A 22784-nucleotide genomic window follows, 5' to 3' on the forward strand; every position below is an offset into this window, starting at 1 on the left:
GAGTTGGTAGATGGAATGAGCTGCTAGATGAAGTCGTTCAGGCAGGTACAATAACATTTAAAAAAATTTGGATAGGTATGTGGATAGAAAAGGTTTGAAGGGATATGGGCCGAGATGCAGGTAAATGGGACTAGCTTGATTGGACAACTTGACTGGCAATGAGGAGGTGGGCCGATGCTGTGCTGTCCAGCTTCATGTCTGCTATGTGGTGGTGCCATTTGTTTAGGCTGCTGCATCTTGTGATTCCAAAACCAATCACTACTTGCCAGTTTGGGTGGAAGTAGTTTGTAAATCTATATAATTTATTTCTAAGTATTTTAATGTGTATTATTGCTTTTGAATCTTATATATGGCACATTTATGCTTGTTGGAGGGTATATTAGGTATGTATGAAGGAGAGGGCCTAGTGGTGTCTGCGGGAAATCTGTGCTTCTACCCCGTACAAATAATGGGAAGCTGAAGCAAGGAGCATAAAAGCAGATGAGCAGAGGAATGAAAAGTATAAATGATGAGATTAGATGGAGGAGATTGGGGAATGGCTTGGGCAAAGCATAAACACTGCTGTATCGGTCAAGTGGGTTGAATGGACAAAAACAACAATATCAATGACAAAAATATGATTGGCAGAGGTACAAGGATAATATTTGAATCTGCTGAAATTAATTTTGGCTGAATAAGGTGCAAATGTTACTGCACTGACCATACATGTGCTACTGAGGAGAACCTCTGGTTCAGTAAGCCTGCTTACCATAATACCTATTGAAACAGGCCCAGACAAACTTGTAGTTGTGAGTTACTCTGTTCACTACAGCTCCCAGACAGCTGACACAATGCTGAACGACCTGTCAGAAAACAAGATGAATACCATTACACAAAGTACTAAATAGACTGACTCTTCATATTCATCACGTATATGACATGTCATCAAATGGACTCTGCTCTGCAGCAGCACCAAATGTTTTACCAGCATGTTGAAGGTGAACAAAGTTCAATCTTCACAATAATAATTTGTTACCATGTACCGGAGGGGGGAACGTTGGAGAATCAGCACTTTAACTGTAATTATTAGTGACAGGCTGCCAACAATAAATAACATTTTACAAAAGCTAGACCATATAAATAAAACCATACATCAGCAGGTGAGAGAGTATCTGCAGAGGAAGGCAAGGGTTGTTCTGCTTTGCATAGAGTCTCTTGAGAAAATATTTGCAGCAAAGCAAGGCAATGAGTAATGCTGTGTGAACACAAACAATTCCAGCCTTGGTCCATCAGGTTAGAATGAGGGAAGTGTGTAGAATCACAGAACTGTCATGCCACAGGTGGTGGCCAATCAGCCCGTCAAGTCTATACCGACTTCTAGAAAAGCAATTCTCTCATTCCCAACACTTGCTTCATTCCCACAGCTCTGAACATCATTCTTTTAGTGTCCAATCAATTTCCTCTTAAAAACAGACTGACCGTTCCCACTAAAATGTTGATAGAGCACAAAAACAGGTCACATGGAGGGTGGTGGGTGCATGGAACCTGCTGCCAGGGGTGGTGATGGAAGCAGATAAAACAGGGTGTTTAAGGGTTTTTTAGACAGATACATGAATATGCAGCGAATAGAGGATATGGATCCTGTGCAGGCAAAGGAGATTAGTTTAATTAGGCATCATGATCAACATGGACATTGTGGACTGAGGGGCCTGTTCCTCTGTTCCACCGAGTCCATTCCGACTACATGCATCCATGACACTAATTCTACATGAATCCCATTTTATTCTCTCCACACCCCCATCATCTCCGCGCAACTTCTACTACTCCCCCACCTTAGGGGCAATTTACAGCAGCCAATTAACCGATCAGCTAGCACATCTTTGGGATGTTGGAGGAAACTCGGGCACCCGGGCAGGGGAAGCCCACTTGGTCACAGGGAAGATGCACAAACTCCACACACACAGTATTGTAAGTCAGAGTTGCAAGCAGTGCACGAGTGCTGTGCCCTGGCTGTGTCACTGAGCTACCATTGTTATCAGCAACAAATTCCACATCATAACCACCTGCTGTGGAAAAAGTGATTTCCTCACCCAAACTATTGAAACCTTAAATCATCTGTAAATGGGAACAGCTTCCCTCAATTGAACCCATTCAGACCAGTCATACACATATTCAAAATCATCAAAACAGTTCTTGGTCATCTTTGCAGGAAGGGGAACACCTCCAGCCCACCTTGTGGCTGAGATTGCCCAGTTCCAGTAACTCTTCCACTGACGTTTCTCCCCCTTTCTAGAATCCTTGAATCTTTCCTGGGTGAAACTTAACAAAGGTTAATGGATATCCTGGGTGACAGGTAGAGCTGTCAACTCTGGGTTGATTGCAGATGGTTTTGTAACATGATGAAATGACAATATGAACGACCCCCAGCCTAGAGTGGCGTAGCCCAGGCCAAATGCTTTATTCGATTCAGCACCAGCTTCACATGACGTTTCCTAAACAGCGGTGCCCCTGTACCCACGGCACACCAATACATACGAGAGAGGATTATACTGGAGTGCTGGATCAGGACATACAACAGATGAGACATATGAAGCCTAAATATGTCCTCCTAAGTTGCTCTTGGCAATCTCACAGGTTTTATTTATTCATGGGACATTCCCTGATAATGTGGGGGGGGGGGGATTGGTAATCTTACTACCAATCCCAACAAATATCACACAACATGCAATGGGTCAACTGGAGCCCTTAAGACTGGGACAAATAGACTTTATTTAGGTAATTTAATTGTGGAATATGAAGTGGAAGTCGGTAAATGGAGTGTGGAAACACACTGGCCAGGAGCAAACTGAATTGCAGTGCAACTTGAGAGTCTAAATGACCTCGGCTTGTTGAGTTTCAATGCCATCCCTCATCAGCACCAAGATAGACTGTTCATGACCCATAACCACCGCATGGTGCAGAATAAACCCCATGATTCTTGACAACACACCGATTCGATAAGGGCAACAACCAGGCCAACCCAATACAGCTCCTATCATGATAATGTTTGCTCTGGACATGAAACTGGAATGGGATGGAGAAGAAGATCTATCCCAGACTAGTCAATTCGGTGCTTGATGTAGTCACACTCTCAGTTTGGATCTCAGATTGTTCCATTAGACTCTTTGTAACGTTATCTCAGTGGTAACCTTGCCTGAAAGAATGCAGTTCCAACAGTTCTCAGAAAGGTGACACCATCCAGGACAAACTGGTCAACTTGCTTGGCAGTGTATTCATCACATTTGCTCCTTCCACTACCAATATACCTTGGCTACAGTGGGTACCATTTTCAAAATGCACTAATTATTCTCCTTGATTATTCTGACGGCATCTCCCAACTACACAAGGCTCTATAAGGCACTGGTCAGACCGTATTTGGAGTATTGTGAGCAATTATGGGCCTCATATCTAAGGAAGGGTGTGCAGGCGCTGGAGAGGGTCCAGAGGAGGTTTAAGAGAATGATCCCAGGATCATGTGTGGGTTAACGTATGATGAGCATTTGTCGGCACTGGGCCTCTACTCACTGGAGTTTAGAAGGATGAGGAGGGACCTCATTGAAACTTACCAAATAATGAAAGGCCTGGATAGAGTTGATGTGGAGAGGGTGTTTCCACTAATGGAAGAGTCTAGACTAGAGGTCATTGCCTCAGAATAAAAGGAAGTTTCCTTTCGGAAGATGAGGAGGAATTTATTTTGTCCGAGGGTGGTGAATCTATGGAATTCGTTGCCACAGAAGGCTGTGGAGGCCAAGTCCATGGATATTTTTACAGCCGAGATAGATAGATTCTTGATTAGTATGGGTGTCATGGGTTTTGGGGAGAAGGCAGGAGAATGGAGTTCAGAGAGAAAGCTAGATCAACCATGATTGAATGGCGGAGTAGACTTGATGGGCCGAATGGCCTAATTCTGCTCCTATCACTTATGAACACATGAGCACAGCAGGAAAATGGGAATCCTTCCAGATTACTTAATGTCAATTTGGCTCATTCATCTCATTGTTGGTCCTAAATCTTCAAAATCCCTTCCTGCAGCACCGCGGAATTACCATCAGCACATAGATTGCTGCAGTTCATGGAGGCCATCACTGCCACACCGCCACCCTCTCAGAGACAATTAGAGATGGACAACAAATGCTGGTCTTTCTAATGGCCCAGATCTTATGAATGGATAAAGTAAGGATAACATCTTAAGCTTATCAATATTACACGTCCTTCATTAGCAATCTCCCCCACACTTTTTCTAATTTCTTACCATTTGATGAAAGCACAACTCCCAGGTCTCAACACAACTTAACCACAGTTAAGGCATATTTGAGATATTTGAGTTTTGCGTCATGGTTTATCATAGGAGTGTAGTGCAGATGAATGCGTGGCTGGAAAGAAAACCTGAGGGTGGGAGATTTAGATTCTCGGGATACTGAGACCCATTGTGGGGAAGGTGAATGGGCCAGAGGGTCTTGGCACCTCAACAGGCAGGAGCTCATATCCCAATGGATGGATCTTCTCGTACTGTTAAAAGGGCATGTGAGTGTGTATGCGTGCATGCATGGGGGAGAAAGAGTGATGGGAAAGTTGACATAAATTGATGAGAAAGAAGTGCATCGCGAAATGAAAGGTAGAAAATAAATGACTGAGTTTGAAATGCAGTGAAGTCAGAGGCTAGAAAATAGACAATAAAACTGGGCTGTGTTTAATACACTATGCCTAAATGCAAAGAATGCTGACTGGTTGATGCCACTGATAAGTGCATGATATAGCTGTTACTGAAACATGCCTTAAGGAGGGACAGGATGGAAATTCGGCATTCCTGGGAACACAGTTCATAGATAAGACAAGAGTCAGAGCATAAAGGATGGCAATATTGTTTGAAGAAACACTTACAGTTGTGAGAATGGGGTGATATATTAGAAGGATCATCAAATGAGGCCACAGGGGTTGAACTAAAGGAAAAAAATGGCAGAGTGTTGGGAGGCACAGCAGACTCCAGGGGAGGTAGAAGAGCAGATTTATTAATACACCTGCAAGTGTCAAAGCACTGTGAACATAATAATGGGAGATTGCAATCACGTTCATGTTAACTAGGACACAATCAGTGCAAAAGGCATAGAATTCCTGAAATGCATTCAGGAGATTATTGTTAGCTAGAAAGCTGAAGAAAAGTTGTAGATTTAAATTTTAGAGAATTACAAGCTGGGAAGATGTAAAGTGATGATAATTCTATGAAGACCATGGCTGCTCCAGTCTACACAACGTTCCCACACTCACCCAATGCTTCTTCATTCTGTTGTAGTTTAAATGTATTTTGAATTACTCCACCTCACCACTCTCTGGTGTGGATTCCTGAGTGAAGAAATTCCTGCCCTTCCCCATCCTAAATGGATTTCCCTATTCATGAAGGCCAAGAGAATGACTACAATGGAACTGAACTAAGAGGCGGAGGCAGATGACGGATAAAGTGTCTTCATATTTTCAACCTGCGTTCACACAAGAACAGGACGTCTTTGTTATAGTTAAGAATGATGAATATGAAATAAAGGATGAGATAAACTTAGTAGGAGTTCAGTATTTTCCAGTTTTAGTTTTTTTATCTTTAGTATTTTTGAATGCAGATAATTTGTCGGGCCTGAATGAAATAATCCCAGGTGGTTAAATAAAAGCGAAGGAGTGAATTGCAGAGGCTCAAATGCAAATTTTCAACCCTTCCTGGTTCCAGGTGTGAGGCCAAAGGAGTGGAGGACAGTTAACATTGTAACCTTGTTTACACAGGGAGGATGGGATAACAAGTCAGGCAGCTTAACTGAAGTGCTGGGTCAATCACTGAATCCATTCTGATGGACAGTGCAACGTTCATATAGAATGGCACAGATTAATGAGTCAACATGGATGTGTTAAGGGAAGATCATGTGTGACTACTTTAATTACATTCTTAGAGAAGGCCACGGGGAGTGTTAAGAACAATAATATTACTAGATAGTGACAATATGGATCCAACATTGGAGCAAAAGGCTCACATTAAATTTTGTAAAGGGAAAGCAGTAAGCTTTATTCTGCAAGAAAATATAGATCATCACATCGATTTGGGTCTAACATAGAAAATTGAATTTAATAAAAGTGCAAGAGAGCAGATTGCTATGATTAGACATCTTTATAGCCCCAGAGAGAGGCCACTGTTATTCCTATGTTTAAAAAGGGTAACAGGGATAATACAGCAAATTATAGGCCGATGACATGGTCCCCATTGGTAGGATAACCCAGATGATAAACATGCATGGGATCCATGGTGAATTGCTCGATTGGATTCAAAACTGGCTTGGCCAGAGAAGATGGAGGTCTATGACAAATGGAGTTACGCAGGGATCTGTACTGGGACCTCTGTTGTTGGTGTAGCAAGTTGGATGAACATGAAGATGGGCTGATTAGAGTCATCGTGATACAGAATGGAAACGGATCTTCAGCAACCTTGTCCATGCCAACCAAGTTGGCATTCTGGGCTAGTCTAACTTGCATACATTTGGTCCATATCCCTCTAAACCCTTCCTATCCATAAATCTGCCCAAATATCTTTTAAATGTTGTAATTGTATAAGTTTCTATAGTTTAGTCACAGTTCATTTCAGATATGGACTACCCCGAGTGGAACAAATTCACTCGAGGTCTCTCAAATCTTTCCCCTCTCCCCTGTGCCCTCAAGTTTTACAATCCACTACCTTGGCAAAAAGACTCTTAAGGGAATCAATGCCTCTCACAATTTTGCACACTTCAATAAGATCACCCCTCCTATGATCCAGAGAAAAAGTCCCAGCCTATTCAACCTCTCCCTATTACTCAAGCCAACAAATACAGATAACAGCCTGGTGAATCTCTTCTGCACCCGTTCCAACATAATGACAGCCATCCTTCCAGATGTTAATCAGTTTATTTTATTCATGTGTGTATATAACCATATAACAATTACAGCACGGAAACAGGCCATCTCGGCCCTACAAGTCCGTGCCGAACAATTTTTTTCCCTTAGTCCCATATTTATACAATGGTATATAGACACACTGATCTGTTCTGTAGTCATGCCTACTATGTTCTGTTGTGCTGAAGCAAAGCAAGAATTTCATTGTCCTATCAGGGACACATGACAATAAACTCGAATGAATGAATGAATCATCTGGGTGACCAGAACTGCACACGGGACTCTAAGTGTGGTTTCACCAATGACTTGTTCAGCTGCATCATGATGTCCCATCTGTTAAACTCAATACCATTTCCAATGAAAGAAAACATGTCAAAGGCCTTATTCACCACCCTGTTCATCTGATATCACTTTCAGGACATGATGTACCCGCATTCCCAGGTCTCTCTGTTCTACAACACTCTACCATTTACCGTGCAACATGAGCGCCCAGGAGCGGAAAAGACTGGAAAATGTGGTAAACACTGCCCAGTCCATCATCGGCGCTAACCTCCCTACCGTTGAGGGGATCTATCGCAGTCGCTGCCTCAAAAAGGCTGCCAGCATCATCAAGGATCCACACCATCCTGGCCACACACTCATCTCCCCGCTGCCTTCAGGTAGAAGGTACAGGAGCCTGAAATCTGCAACATCCAGGTTCAGGAACAGCTACTTCCCCACAACCATCAGGCAATGTATATTCAATAGTATATGGTCACACTGATCTGTTCTGTATTTCTTTATGCCTACTATATTTTGTTGCACTGAAGCAAAGCAAGAATGTCATTGTCCTATCTGGGACACATGACAATAAACTCTCTTGAATCTTGAATCGTCCTGCTCTGGTTTGACAGACCAAAGTGCACAACCTCACACATTAACGTCAGAGTTAAATTCCATCTGCCATTCCTTGACCCCCTTTGCACTGATTTCCATTCTGTTGTGAACTTGGGACATCCTTCCTCACTATCCATTATACCATCTTTTTTAAATGTCATCTGAGGCCACCAGGGGCGCTGGGGAGCTAGCCAGCCCTGCCGGCAGTCTGTTCGTTTTGTTCATCTTTTGTTATTTTTAGTGTTTGTTAAAAGTTTGATTTAATGTACTTTGGTTTGTTTTATGTGGGGGGAGAGGGGGGGGGGGGAAATCGGGGGAAACGTTTTTCCAGGTTCTTACCTTCCCGGAGATGTGATCATTTTTCAGATCACATTCTCCGGGCTCTGCGGCCTACCATCGCTGGAGTTGGAAGCCGCCTCGGACTGTCGTGAGCCCCACCGCGGGGCGCGGACTTAACATCGGAGCGGATCCCTTGCCTGGGATCACTCCCACCGCGGCCTGTGGAATTACCATCAAGGGCTCGCACCCTCGGGAGAGGCAAGCCGGGAGCTCCAACGCCGCAGAAGGTTCGACCAGCCCCGACGCAAGGTTTGATCGCCCGGCGCGGGGGAGCTGACAACCCCCTGATGCAGGAGCTGAACGCCTCGACACGGAGGGCCCAAACGCCACCGGCTATGGGAGTCAAGATATTCCCGTTAACGGGGACTCGAGGCCCCCGACCAAGGAAGAACACAAGGGAAGGACTTGAACTTTATTTCACCTTCCATCACAGTGGGGAATGTGTAGGAGTCACTGTGGTGGATGTTCATGTTAAAATGTGTTTTTGGGTCTGTTACTTTTAATTGTATGACTGACCTGGCCAGTGAAATTCCTCCTCCTATGTTGCAAAACATACTTGGCGAATCAAATCTGATTCTGAAAAATCTGAATCTGATTCTGATCAGCAAATTCACTAACACTGTTAACTACACTGCCATCCAAATGATGCTTTTAGATTGCAGTTTATAAAATTATGAGGCATAATAGGCTAGATAGTCAGAACCTTTATCCCCAGGGCAGAAAAATCAAACACTACAGGGCATAGCTTTTAGGTGAAGGGAAAAGCCTGAAGGAGAAATGCAAGGCAGCTTATTTGCCCAGATATTGGGAGTGCCTGGCAGGGTGGGGTGAGGGAGCAGTGGGGATGGTGGGGAATTTAGACAGGGAATGGAGGATATGAATTATCTGCAGGGTTATCTTGGTCAGCACCGATTGTACGCTTCACTATCCTCCTGATTAAATGCCTCGTTGTCACCTTCCCCTAACTAACAATGAACTATTCTACATTTCCTTGATCATTGTTTGCTTTGATCTGTCGTTTTCACAACTTACTCTTCCATATCTCTCGTCTCCCTCTCCCCTTACTCTCAGTCTGAAAGAGGGCCTCGACCCAAAACGTGACTCATTCCTTCTCTCCAGAGATGCTGCCTGTCCCACTGAGTTACTGTATCTTCAGTACAGACATTGTGGGCAGAAAGACTTGTCCCTGTGCTATGTTCTGACACATCTTGGAAGATGCAATAAAGAGGAATATATCAGGGAATTGAGTGGGGGAGTGAACAATGGGACTTTGGATTGTTTGTCTATGGATTCTCAAAGATAGCACGACAGGTCAGTATAGTGAGAAAGCAAATTATTTATTAGTCAAAACATGTTGAAAGCATGCTGAAGCTGAACAATTTTAGTTATACCACAGTATGAATACTGCATATATTTCCGGTCTCAATATAACAGGGAAATGTGTTTCCAGTAGAGGAGGTGCAGAGAAAACTTGAGGATGTAACCAGGACTGTAAACAGTTATGATGGAAGATTAATCAGATAGGGTTGTCTATTTTTAGGGGATGCTGAAGGGAGAATTAACGAAACAGTACAAAATTACACGAGGGTGTAGATGCAGTTGATTGGAAAGACATGGTGGGACAGGCTTGAGGGATCTGTGGCCCACTCTTGTTCCAGTTGTGCTCTTGTGAGGGCCTCACCTCCTTTTTTTTCCTTTCTTTTTTTTTTTTTCCTGCATCATAGCGTTTCTATGATTCTAACCCATTGTTTTAAATGTTCTAGAGCTCTAGCAATTTGTTTTACTCCCGTTGAAGATTTGCTTAGTTTATTTTAGTTACCGTTTAGAGATACAGCGTGAAAACAGGCCCTTCGGCCGACCAAGTCCATGCTGACCAGCAATCCCCGGACAATAAGACTATCCCACACACACTAGGGACAATGTACATTTATACCAAGCCAATTTACCTATAAACCTGTACATCTTTGGAGTGTGGGAGGAAACCAAAGACCTCGGAGAAAATCCAAGCGGTCACGGGGAGAACGTACAAACTCTTTACAGACAGCACCTGTAGTCGGGACAGAACCCGGGTCTCTGGCACTGCAAGGCAGCAACTCTACCACTGTGCCACCCTAGTCTCTAGCTGTCTCAGTTCTCTTGCTTTGTTTAAAATGAAACCCTTCGGTTTATAATGTATCTCTTTATTGTTCCCACAGAAAATATCACCTTCCATTGGAGGGCACAATTTGACCTGTTTTCCTGACCTGAAATTTATCAATGATGGCCACTACTGCTAGTTGTGTAACATCAGCAGACTTTGGATAAATACCCTGTACAAGTCTGGATCATTCACATACAGCTGAAGCAGCAGCAATTCCATTATGTGGGCTGCTCCTGTCCAGTGTGAAAAACAATCACTACCCACACAGATTCTTGCCCCTTGTCAATTCTGCACACACACACACACACACACACATTGCCACTACTCCTTGAATACCTTTTATTTTAATTCAGCACAATTGTTCCCTTATTGCCAAAGTTTTACGTCTTAATCCCTTCCAGACCCATTGCATTCTGACAGCATGTGGTCTCTCCTGTTCCCTTTTGTCAGTGTTTAGTCCTCAAAGGATTACACAATTGGAAAGAGGAAAACTGGAGGTTGTCACAGACAAGAATCATAACAGTCATACAGAGGAAAAAGCAAATCCTTAATAAACTGTTTAATAAACAATGACACAAAAGACTGCAGATGATGGAATCTGGAGCAAAAATCAAACTGCGAGAAACTCAACAGGTCAGTCAACATCCCAGGAGCAAAATGGACAGTTGCAGTCTGCTGCAGATATGGTGATCACTTTGCCAAGCAACGTGCCATCTTCCATGGCCACCAGGAGCTCCATGCCAACCAGCCTATCCTCGGCCTGCTCAGCACCAGGGAGAGGCCAAACAAAGACTAGAGAAACTTGCACTGTGAAAAATCACACTGTAGAAAAACACTTTTACTTTTAATCTGTTTACATAATATTCCAAGCTGGATTCTTACCGTCATTCCATGCTTGAGGATAAGCTTCATGAGGTCTTCCTCTATTGTGGCCAAGAAGGTCTCACTTGGATGCTCCATCAACGGAACCACCAGTTCCAAAATCTTTGCCACATTGCAGATGACAAGGAAGTCACTCTGTGTCTAGAAATGTAAGATCAAATGGGAAATATAGTTGAGCAAAATATGATCCTTAATGCCCATAAGAATAACCCTCCAATACATGGCTTCCATTTCATGTTCAATTCAGCCAGTCCAATCACTGTGCTCCCTTGTCCATTAAAGCTACCAATTTCATCTAAGCTGCTTCCTCTTTACTTCATTCAAATTATTCTTCAGCCCACTTGCCCAGCTGATCAAGAACCCGCTGCAATTTTTGAGAACCATCTTTATCACCCACTTTAGTGTCATCTGCAAACCTACTGATCATGTATATTCTCATCCAAATTATTGATATAAACCCCGAAACAGCAATGGCCTCAGCACCAATCCCTGGCACACCTCTAGTCAAAGGCCTCCGGTCTGAAAAATAACCTTCTACCGTCACTCTCTGCTTCCTTCCATGAAGCTAATTCCTTATCCAGTCAGCTAGCTCTCCCTGGATCCCATGTGATTCAGGCCTTCCAGAACAACCTACCAGGTGGAGCCTTATCAAATGCTGAAGTCACAAAGACAACGTCTACAGATTTGCTCTCGTCAACCTTTTGGTTATTTTACAAAAACTCCGATTCGTAAGATATGATCTCCCAATGTACAAAATGATGCTGACTATTCCTAATCAGCCCTTGTCTATCCAAATGTAGACATCTCTTATCCCTCGGAATCCTCTCCAGTAACTCCAGGTGCGACAAAGATTCACCTGTATCTCCTCCAACCTCATCTACTGCATCCGCTGCTCTAGATGTCAGCTGATTTACATCGGTGAGACTAAGCGGAGGTTGGGCGATCGTTTCGCCGAACACCTCCGCTCAGTCCGCAATAACCTACCTGAACTCCCGGTGGCTCAGCACTTCAACTCCCCCTCCCATTCCCAATCCGACCTCTCTGTCCTGGGTCTCCTCCATTGCCAGAGTGAGCAACAGCGGAAATTGGAGGAACAGCACCTCATATTCCGTCTGGGGACCTTGCGTCCGGATGGCATTAACATTGAATTCTCCCAATTTTGCTAGCCCTTGCTGTCTCCTCCCCTTCCTTAACCCTCTAGCTGTCTCCTCCCACCCGCCCGCCCTCGGGCTCCTCCTCCTCCTCCCCTTTTCCTTCCTTCTCCCCCCCACCCCCCATCAGTCTGAAGAAGGGTTTCGGCCCGAAACGTCGCCTATTTCCTTCGCTCCATAGATGCTGCTGCACCCGCTGAGTTTCTCCAGCAATTTTGTGTACCTGCCCACCACAGATGTTAGGCTCACTGGTCTATAGGTCCTAGTCAAGTCAAGTCAAGTCAAGTTTATTCGTCACATACACATACGAGATGTGCAGTGAAATGCGGACTTTGTGCAAAAAGACAAACAAACAACCAAACAAACTACAAACAGAATCACATATTCTTTTACATATTAAATATTGTGGGCGGAAGGAAAAAGGTTCAGTAAAGTTAGTCCCTGGTGAGATAGGAGTTTACAGTCCGAATGGCCTCTGGGAAGATACTCCTTCTCAACCTCTCCGTTCTCACAGCATGGCAACGGAGGCGTTTGCCTGACCGTAACAGCTGGAACAGTCCGTTGCAGGGGTGGAAGGGGTCTCCCATGATTTTATTGACTCTGGAGTTGCATCTCCTGATGTATAGTTCCTGCAGAAGGGCGAGTGAAGTAACCATAGTGCGTTCGGCCGAACGCACTACTCTCTGCAGAGCCTTCTTGTCCTGGGCAGAGCAATTCCCAAACCAGATGGTAATATTTCCGGACAAGATGCTTTCCACAGTCGCTGAGTAGAAGCAGTCTTTTCCTTGCAGCGTTCTTGTATAGAGCCACAGCATTAGCCACCTTCCAGTCTTCCCACACCTCAGCCTGATGTAATGACAATTTGCATATCTCAGCCAGGGCTCCTGCAAGTCCTTCTCTAGCCTCCCAGTGTCCTCAGATATATCTGATAAAGAGACATCTAGCTACTTATTAGGTTCTTGAATTAACATGCACAACCCTAATCCTACCTCAACCACCTCTTGCACTAGAATGGACTTTTTTTTTATAACCTCTTCCCATTAATCCTTACTATCCCAAGTGCTGATTGACCCAGCTCCCCAGAATGCTATTCTAATGACATTCCCATCACTGATGTTCGAATAATGTCCCTACTGTCAGATGCTTACATTGCACTTTGTGGTAAGATATGGCTGCAGTGTCATTGTATGTTTCACCATCAGATGAGGTTGGATTTTGCTGAACAGGTATAACGTGATTAAGCACGCCACCAGACAGTTGGTATTCATGCCTTTACTGTCCGAATCTGCAGGAATAAAACAAAATGCAATTAACACCATAGCATCTGGGAAAAGTCAGGTTGTCTTGCAAGGAAAGATAAAATTCTGGAGGAACTTAGTGGGTCAGACAGCATCTTTGTCCAACAGAGTTTGGATCGCTATCCTTCTTCAAACTGATTGTGGAGGGGGGAGAAAACTAGAAGGCAGGGGAACGACAAAGCCTAGCAGGTAATAGGTGGATACAGGTGAGGGTGAAGTTTGATAGGCAGATGGTTGACAAAGGACAGAGATTAAAAGACAGAGGGTGTGAGACAAAGAGATTGATGTCACCAATTGTCCAAATGCCGTGACTTGAAAACGCTGCTGATGTCCTCCAGAGATGCTGTCTGTCCTGCTGAGCTACTTCAGCGTGTGTCTATTTTTGTGGTTGCCTGTGTCTCCTTGTTGTATGAGGAGACAACGCTGCAGTTTTCATCCACAGAGTTTAGTAGTAATCTCAATTTAAACATTCAGGATTCTCAGAGAGAGCAGCAGTGTTGTTGCCAATAGATTGTCTCTTCTAGTTGGAGAGTTTGGAACTAAAGAACAAATCATCAGAATAAGGGATTGGCCAGTTTGTGCTGAGTGAGGAGGAATGCTGTTTATGCAATCTTTGGAATTTTCTCCCCAAAAGGGCTGGGAATGCGAGTATATTAATGGCTGAAATAAAATACGGAAATGCTAGATACTGTCTGCAGGTCTGGAATCATCTGTGGAAAGAGGAAAGGGGGTAGCTCTTCAGTTGAAAAGCATCTTACAAGAAAGTGTACTGTTGATGGCAGTGCAGTACATGTGGTTTGTATGGACTTTGACATGGGAGACTGGTCCAAATGGTCAGGGTTCATGCCATCCATTTTATTTAGTAAAGTGGATCCAAAATTGTCTTGGCAACTAGCAACATGAGGGTGATGGTAAAGGAATGTATCTGTGATTGAATACATGTGACCACTGGCATTGTACAGGGATAAGTGCTGGCACATTTGCTTTGTGTAATATATGAGAATGAATACAATATGGGTGTAGAAGGCATGATCAGTAAGTTTGCAGATAATTCTAAGACTGATGGAGATGTTGACTGTGTGAAGGGTAATTTTAGGCAATTGATGAGATAGGCTGAGAAATGGCAAATGGAATTTAATCCAGACATGTGAGGTGAAACGTTTTGGGAAAACTAACAAGGTTAGGACAAGCACCATGGTGTGGGGAAGCAGTGAGGAACAGAACAGAGATATTTGGTGTACATCCAAAGATCCTAGAAAGTGGCAGCACATGTAGCTAATGTGGTTGAAAAGGCATTTGGGGTACTGGTCTTTATCAGTCAAACTCACACAGCACAGAAACAAGCCCTCTCAGCCCACCTCATCGATGTGAAAGTGACGCCCACCATCTGCTGTGTTAGGCCTTTGCAGAACCGTAGGATAAGCTGTGGACAAGTGGCTGAACTGTGGACTGGGGTCAAGGAACAAATGCCCGACTACTGCTCGTATTTCCTGAGTTCTACCATCATGACCAGAGCCAGTAGTTCTAATTCCTGCATTTGTAATGATTGAACCAGGCCTTAGCCAATCATACAATTAACAAAACTATTTCAGCGCAGGCCATTTCCTGTCAACGGGATTTGGGAATCATACTCAACAAAGAAAATTAGGAGGCAAAAGACTCTTCAATGTCAGCACTCCTAGATTTGTAGAGTTGCACAGCATGCAGAACTGCCAAGTTTTGTCAGAGCATTTCAGTATTCTAGTACCTGAAAATCAGTATTTTGCTGAGGAAATCAGTATTTTTATGCAGTGCAATTTTGCTGAATTTTTAAAAAATTTTTTATGTGCGATCATACCCATGTAAGAGTACAAGAATGCATAACTTTGACATGTCTTCTACGCACCTTACTTGCCATCTCTTTGTATACTGCTGTTTGAACGGCTGCTTCCTGCTTTTAGCACCAGATGATGATGTCGAAGACATTTTGGAAGCCTCCCTATCCCTCCCTCGCTCTCACTCCCTCCCTCTCTTTCCCTCCCTTCCTCTCTCCCTCCCTCTCTCTTTCTCTCTCCCTCCCCCTTCCTCCTTCCCTCCCACCCTCCCTCCTTTTTTTCTCCCTCCCTCTCTTATTCCCTCCCTCCCTCTCTCCTTCCCTGAACAGTCTGTGACCCATAGCGCTATGTGTAAAGCCCATAGCGCTCCAGCTGGTAGCGCTATATTTAGAACCCATAGAGCTGTAGCCGACAGCTCTTCGTTTAAATTCCCACGTGCTAAACTGACAGCGCTGTTTAAATCTGGTGCGGGACATGCAGATCAAAGCTTACAAAAATAATCATCCAGATCTTGAAATTTAAAATACCAATAGATTTAATCTGTTATAATTTTTAGAGGTACAGTATGACTCTTTATATCCTTGCATTTTTTAAGCAGCAAGATGAAACAGGAACTCAGGCTGATTTTAAAAAAATCAGTATTTAACAAAGCAAAATCGTACATCCGTATTCTTGTCACATTTCCGTACAAAATCCGGAAAATCCGTACTACTTGGCAGCTCTGAGCATGGTAATAGGCCCATCAGCCCCTATTAAAGGGATTAGAATAATGTGGGCCACACAGGGGCAAATTGGATTAGTGAAGAGAAGCATCTTGACAAGGACAAGTTTATAAATGAGTTGGAACCGGAATCTGGAAAAGGCTTTATGAAGGAGTAGAGTTGCTTTCTAACTGGTGAGAAATGTACTTCATATCTATTAAATGCAGTGCCTATTTTCTATGTTTCCAAGTAGTTGGAGAGGAAGCTTTGGGCCTCATCTGTGCTGTACCTGCTCAGGGGGCACTGTAGAGGCATGCTGCCACAATATTGTGGGAGGAAAATGAACAGAAATATGGTGCATTGACATCAGTGGAGTGGATCTAAGGCAGGATAGCATTGAAGGCTGGAACTTTTTGGAACTCAAAAGGAGATTTTGTTTTGGTGGGGAATGGAAATATTCTGGTAAATCAGTGAAAACCGCTGGAGTGTGATGGTATTCCAAGAAGTTGCAAATAGCTCTGGTAATTCCAATGAAGGTAGCAACACCAAACTGTATCGCAAAGCCAACGATCTAGTCAGGACACAGACATAGCAAAGAAAACTATTCCATAGACAAGGTTTGAAGCGGGCCAACACTATTTACCTGCCAATGACTCCTCGTATTTAAGAATGTGTTCAACCAGGTTATCCACTATCTGGATGCAGGCTTTCCTCACAGGTTTGTACGAGGCATCTTCCTCAGACTTCAGCAGCTGAAAACATGCAACAAAGTTCCATTAGCTTATTGCATTATCCCAGCACAAGCACAACCCAGTTCCCAAGACACAGATGCAGCTTCCAATAGCACAAAATGCAGCTAGCTAGTTATCTGCCTTCAACTTCCAGAACGCAAATACAATGACCTATTGTACCCCTTCTTATATCAATTTCCCCACGTTCAGGAAGAACTTAGTTATAGAGCATCAAACTACTTTTTGTTTGAAGTGCATTGTCACAAATGTGATGGCTTTCATGGGCTAATCATGGGACACTACAAACTTTTGTGAGTTTGCCGATAAGGTTCTACATCATATACTATGCGTTTTACCCATGAAATTGAAAAGTTCTCAACGTGGTTAGGTGGTAGAAGTCAAAGGGACGGACATATCTATATGGTCAGAAGTGACTTGGAATACCTCTTAAAAATCTGTGTTGGGACTTCTACCATTCATCATTAATTACTTAGCTAAGTAATAAAGGCCCATATATTTGAAAGTGTAGTTAGAACCACAAAATGACTGTTGTGAGGGGATAAGACTGTAGTTCAAGTTTATTGTCATATCAACAAGGACAGTGAAGTCCTTGACAATGAAAAATCCTGCTTGCAGCAGCATCACAGACACACAAAAAAACACACATAAATTACACAAATTCTAAAAGAAAGACTATGCAAACCAACACATTAGTGCAAAAACATAATTAACAAAAGTCCACAGTAGTGTAAGAGGTGGGCAGTGGTGTGCTGTTGTGGGATTGTGTTGGTCTATTCCTTAAGATTATGTAGTGGGACTTCAGGCTTGTGTACCTCTTGCCAGTGAGAGGAGGGCATGGCAGAGCCACTGGTGGCGATCCTCAAAGATGGATATCATCCTGGGGCCGCGCCTCAAGATGCAGACTCAGATAAATGATTTGGACTCGGGTAAATGCAAAGTTGGCCATTTTAGTCCAATAAAAATGTATGTATAGTTTAAATTCTTGTGGAGGTCACTACAATGTAGCAGCCAGGTACAAAGAAGCTTATTGCATGCAAGTCTTTATATTCTAGAAAACAATACAAAGGGGAGCTAGGCAGTAGCCTATTCAAAGCATGTTTGGAATAGCAATCAAGTGGAAAAATGAAGTGATGAACTTTGGCAGAATAAGGGAAGATAATGTCGACAAAATGGCACACCACGAATGGGACAGATGCATCTGAATGTACATGTGCGTGAATTCATGTCCATGGCTTGTTAAGTCAAGAATGGGGCAAGTAAAGTGAATTAATTTGAGGATTCATAAATGAAGCACGAAGCACAAAAGCATGGACATTACATTGCACTTATATAAAGTTGCACTGGTTACATTATAATTGGAATATACATTCAATAGGATCACCATATTTTAGGAATGGTGTAACATTTCCAGGTAAGGTGCAGAAATGATTTCAAGGATGACAACGCTTAGTAACCAGTTCAAGTTAGAGAATGAGATTTAGGACAAGGAGCAGGCAAGTAATATGGACCCAGAAGAGTGGAGAAAGACGGAGATGCCGCAGGCAGATATCCTCATTTGTACATGGAAGGAGTGATATTGAAGACCACAAACAGAAGAAATTGAATTTCAGATTTTGCAGCTGTGCCTGGCAAATATTGAAGAACTTTTCAAACAGTCTCTTTAATGCATTTGCTCAGTTCTAAAGGGCCACATTTAAATAAAGGAAGTGACTGTGCACTTTTGTTAACAATGGTGTGATCCATTTGCGCCGAGCTTATTTCTGCACCACATACCCACACTAACACTAGAATTGCCCCTGACAATTGCCTAACTCCATCCTACACAACATTCTGAGGCACCAACTCCCAACCCATCAAGCAGCTCCTGTGGCAGTCTGTAGGTCTCATCAGCTATCTCTACACCCAAAGAATAGAAGGGGAAGCAAGTCATCCTCAAACCCAGGACATTGCCCAAGAGGCACAATTAGAAATTGTTGTTACCTGGTGTGAGTTTAAAGCAAAAGAGGAAACAACAATTTTCACCAGAACAAAAAATATTCAGAAGAATCCAGTAGAATTTCAAACATCATTTTATCAAAATATGAATTATTGTTGGAAATCCCTTGACTCCCCCTCCATTTCACATCCAGCCCACCTAATTTACAGAGTTTATCCCCATCATTTTAGTAAACTCTAACTCCATTTAGATTCCCCTTGAAAGAAAGTACTCAATTCTCCATTAAAGCCCAGCAAGATGATAACAATAGCTGAACTCCCCATTAAACCTATCACCTAAGTTAGTAAAAGGGAGACTCGGGCAATGGTAATTTGTCACCACATATACTTACGTTCTGAAGAAGTTGCTCAAACCAATCGTACCCAGTATCCCTGCACGCAGCAACCTGTAAAGCAGGTGAAAGGCAGGCATGAGTGGGTGGACTGAGTGGAAGGATGCTGCCTGCAATCTGCAATGATCAGCAACTGTACAAAGCCACTGCCTTAACTGTCAGTGTCATAGTTGGGAATCACTGTCCTGGAATATGCCAGCACACACAGGCTAGAATTAGGACATCGTTCTTGCATTGATTCTTTACATCTATCAAATGAGAGCCAAAATGGCACAATCCCCAGAATTATGCCATTTTGTATTGAACCTTCATTTCTGATTATCATTGAAAGTGTAGGTGAAGAAAGCAATATTTACAGGGGGACCTGCAATATTTACAGGGGGACCTGCAATATTTACAGAGGGACAGGGGGACCTGCAATATTTACAGGGGGACAGGGGGACCTGCAATATTTACAGGGGGACAGGGGGACCTGCAATATTTACAGGGGGACCTGCAATATTTACTGGGGGACCTGCAATATTTACTGGGGGACAGGGGGACCTGCAATATTTACAGGGGGACAGGGGGACCTGCAATATTTACAGGGGGACAGGGGGACCTGCAATATTTACTGGGGGACAGGGGGACCTGCAATATTTACTGGGGGACAGGGGGACCTGCAATATTTACAGGGGGACCTGCAATATTTACAGGGGGACAGGGGGACCTGCAATATTTACAGGGGGACCTGCAATATTTACAGGGGGACAGGGGGACCTGCAATATTTACAGGGGGACCTGCAATATTTACAGGAGGACGTGCAGAGAGAGGAACAGACAAGGATTCCTACAGTTACAAATACGATCCCAGCATTCCTCCTGCCAAGACAACCAGTCACTAAGTAACCACAGAACATTGTGGAGTGGGAGGGGGCAGCTGCCAATATTTACATCATGGGAGAAATTGGCCACGCCCTGCATGCAGATTTTAGGCAGCAACTTAAAGGAAGACCTCATAAACGGCGATTGTTGGACAATCTTCGACGTCATGCAGAAATTGTAGGATAGTGCAGACAATCCACGGCTTGTAGAAATGGTGAAGGGAATGCGTTTGATTCTGACAAACAAACACATGAATTAAGAACCAAAAAACAGTCCATTCGGCCTCTTGATCCCATTCAATGAGATCGTAGGTGATGTAATTGTTACATTTACCACTGTAACCTTTCATCCACGCATTTACCAAGGATCCATCTTCCTCTGCCTTCAAAAGATGAAGACTAATCTCCCACTATCCTTTGAGCCAAAGGATCTGAAAACATGTTGCCTCATCCATGGGAAACCCCATACTTTTAAACAATGACCTCAATTCTAGATTTTCCCAGAATGGAAATCGTCTCCTTCACATCCACCTGATTAAACTACTCAATATAACTTTCACAGATGATGTTTCTGGGACATTGGGACCATGTCTAGACAAGTTGGACTCGCACAAGACAAAAGACAGGTTACATCTGAGCAAGACTCGGACTAATGTCGTATAGATCACTCTTAGTGCAAAAGTATTGAACTAGGTAGGGATGGGTAACTATGCAAAACTCAGAATACAAAAAAAGACAGAGCGTGAAAGGCAAAGTAAACAAAATGTTGGAACGTAAATAAGAAATACAGCTGCATATAATGATATATTCAGAAGTGCAAGGAATATAATTTATAAGGCTTTGTGAATGTGCTGAGGGCTCATTTAAAGATAAAGCAGATATTTGAAGGTAAATCCGTCTCTAGTCAATGGGATCGATTCAGGAAATGGATCCTATTGATCAGAGATTGATTTATGAGTCCTTCGCTCATTCACAAAGCCTTAGGTTAAGCCTTAGCATGGTTTGGGATCAGCTCCATCCAAGACCAAAAGAAATTGCAGAGAATTGTGGACGCAGCCCAGACTATCACATAAACCAACCTCCCTTCCATTTAAACCTCTTACACTCGGCAACGGCAGCAGCATTATCAAGGACGAATCGCAACCTGGCCACTTCTCCCCTCTCCCATCGGATGTGAAAACGAACACATCCAGATTCAGGGAAAGTTTCTTCCCAGCTGTTATCAGGCAACTGAACCATCTTACCACAACTAGAGAGCAGTCTTGAGCTATTATCTACCTCATTGGAGAGCCTCGGACTATCTTTGATCGGACTTTACTGGAGCTTTTCTTGCGCTAAACATTATTCACATTATTCCCTTTATCATGTATTTGTAAACTACGGATGGCTCGATTGTAATCAAGTCTTTCCGCTGACTGGTTAGCACGGAACATGACAATTACTGTATTTCCCGGCAATGAAGACGCTATTGTTTACCCAAAAATAAGGCACGAAAATTTACCTGCGTCTTGGAGGCCGAAGGTTAGGTTGTTAGCCAAGAAAGATAGACTTGGCTGTCCCTCAGAAGAGCAACATCAAGAACGATGTTGGGGGGGAAGAAGAGTTCCTTTCACAGCGTGTGGGGAGTCTGGCCCGGGGAGGGAAGTAGCTCAGGTGGCTGCGAGTGGCAGCCGGGAACGGGCAGCGGAACCAGCCGCCACCTCAGCATCTTCTGCCGGCCCGCCAGCCAGCCACGGTGTCCTTCGGCACAGGCGCAACCGGTGGGGGTGGTGGTGGTTGGGTGGCTTTCTCTCTCTCTACTAGTCCCGGGGCAGGCGACCTGGGCGCTACAGCCAGTCCAGGGGCTCGCAGGGGACCTGAGAACTGCGCTAGTCCCGGTGACGCGGGGGATCTGGAAACTGCGCTAGTCCCAGGGACGCGAGGGATCTGGGAACTGCGCTAGTCCAGGGGCTCGCAGGGGACATGAGAACTGCGCTAGTCCCGGTGACGCGGGGGATCGGGGAACAGCGCTAATCCCAGGGACGCGAGGGATCTGGGAACTGCGCTAATCCCAAGGACGACAGGGATGTGGGAACTGCACTAGTCCCAGGGACGCGAGGGATCTGGGGACTGCGCTAGTCCCGGGGCACGCAGGCGATCTGGGAACTGCGCTAGTCCCAGGGACGCGAGGGATCTGGGAACAGCGCTAGTCCCGGGGCACGCGAGGGATCTGGGAACTGCGCTAGTCCCGGGGCACGCAGGCGATCTGGGAACTGCGCTAATCCCAGGGACGCGAGGGATCTGGGAACCGTGCTAATCCCAGGGACGCGAGGGATCTGGGAACTGCGCTAGTCCCGGGGCACGCAGGCGATCTGGGAACTGCGCTAGTCCCAGGGACGCGAGGGATCTGGAAACTGCGCTAGTCCCAGGGACGCGAGGGATCTGGAAACTGCGCTAGTCCCGGGGCACGCGAGGGATCTGGGAACTGCGCTAGTCCCGGGGCACGCAGGCGATCTGGGAACTGCGCTAGTCCCAGGGACGCGAGAGATCTGGAAACTGCGCTAGTCCCAGGGACGCGAGGGATCTGGGAACTGCAGTCAGTCCCGGGGCACGCAGGCGATCTGGGGACTGCAGTCAGTCCCGGGGCACGCAGGGGATCTGGGGACTGCACTAGTCCCAGGGACGCGAGGGATCTGGGCGCTACAGCCAGTCCCGGGGCACGCAGGCGATCTGGGAACTGC

General features: G+C 44.5%; 1 protein-coding gene across 1 annotated transcript in view; it reads right to left on the reverse strand.

Moving 5' to 3' along the window:
- Positions 1-22784, reverse strand: part of LOC116971572 (nipped-B-like protein) — an 85203-nt gene that overhangs the window by 52934 nt on the left and 9485 nt on the right. Inside the window, exons 4-8 of the mRNA XM_033018806.1 lie at positions 19202-19255; positions 16766-16874; positions 13458-13594; positions 11159-11299; positions 749-842 (exon numbers count right to left, since the gene is read on the reverse strand). Of these exons, the coding sequence (XP_032874697.1) occupies positions 749-842; positions 11159-11299; positions 13458-13594; positions 16766-16874; positions 19202-19255 (535 nt within the window). The remainder of the gene's footprint in view (positions 1-748; positions 843-11158; positions 11300-13457; positions 13595-16765; positions 16875-19201; positions 19256-22784) is intronic.

Source organism: Amblyraja radiata, chromosome 3 (genome assembly GCF_010909765.2).
Source record: "Amblyraja radiata isolate CabotCenter1 chromosome 3, sAmbRad1.1.pri, whole genome shotgun sequence".
Lineage (NCBI taxonomy): Eukaryota > Metazoa > Chordata > Chondrichthyes > Rajiformes > Rajidae > Amblyraja > Amblyraja radiata.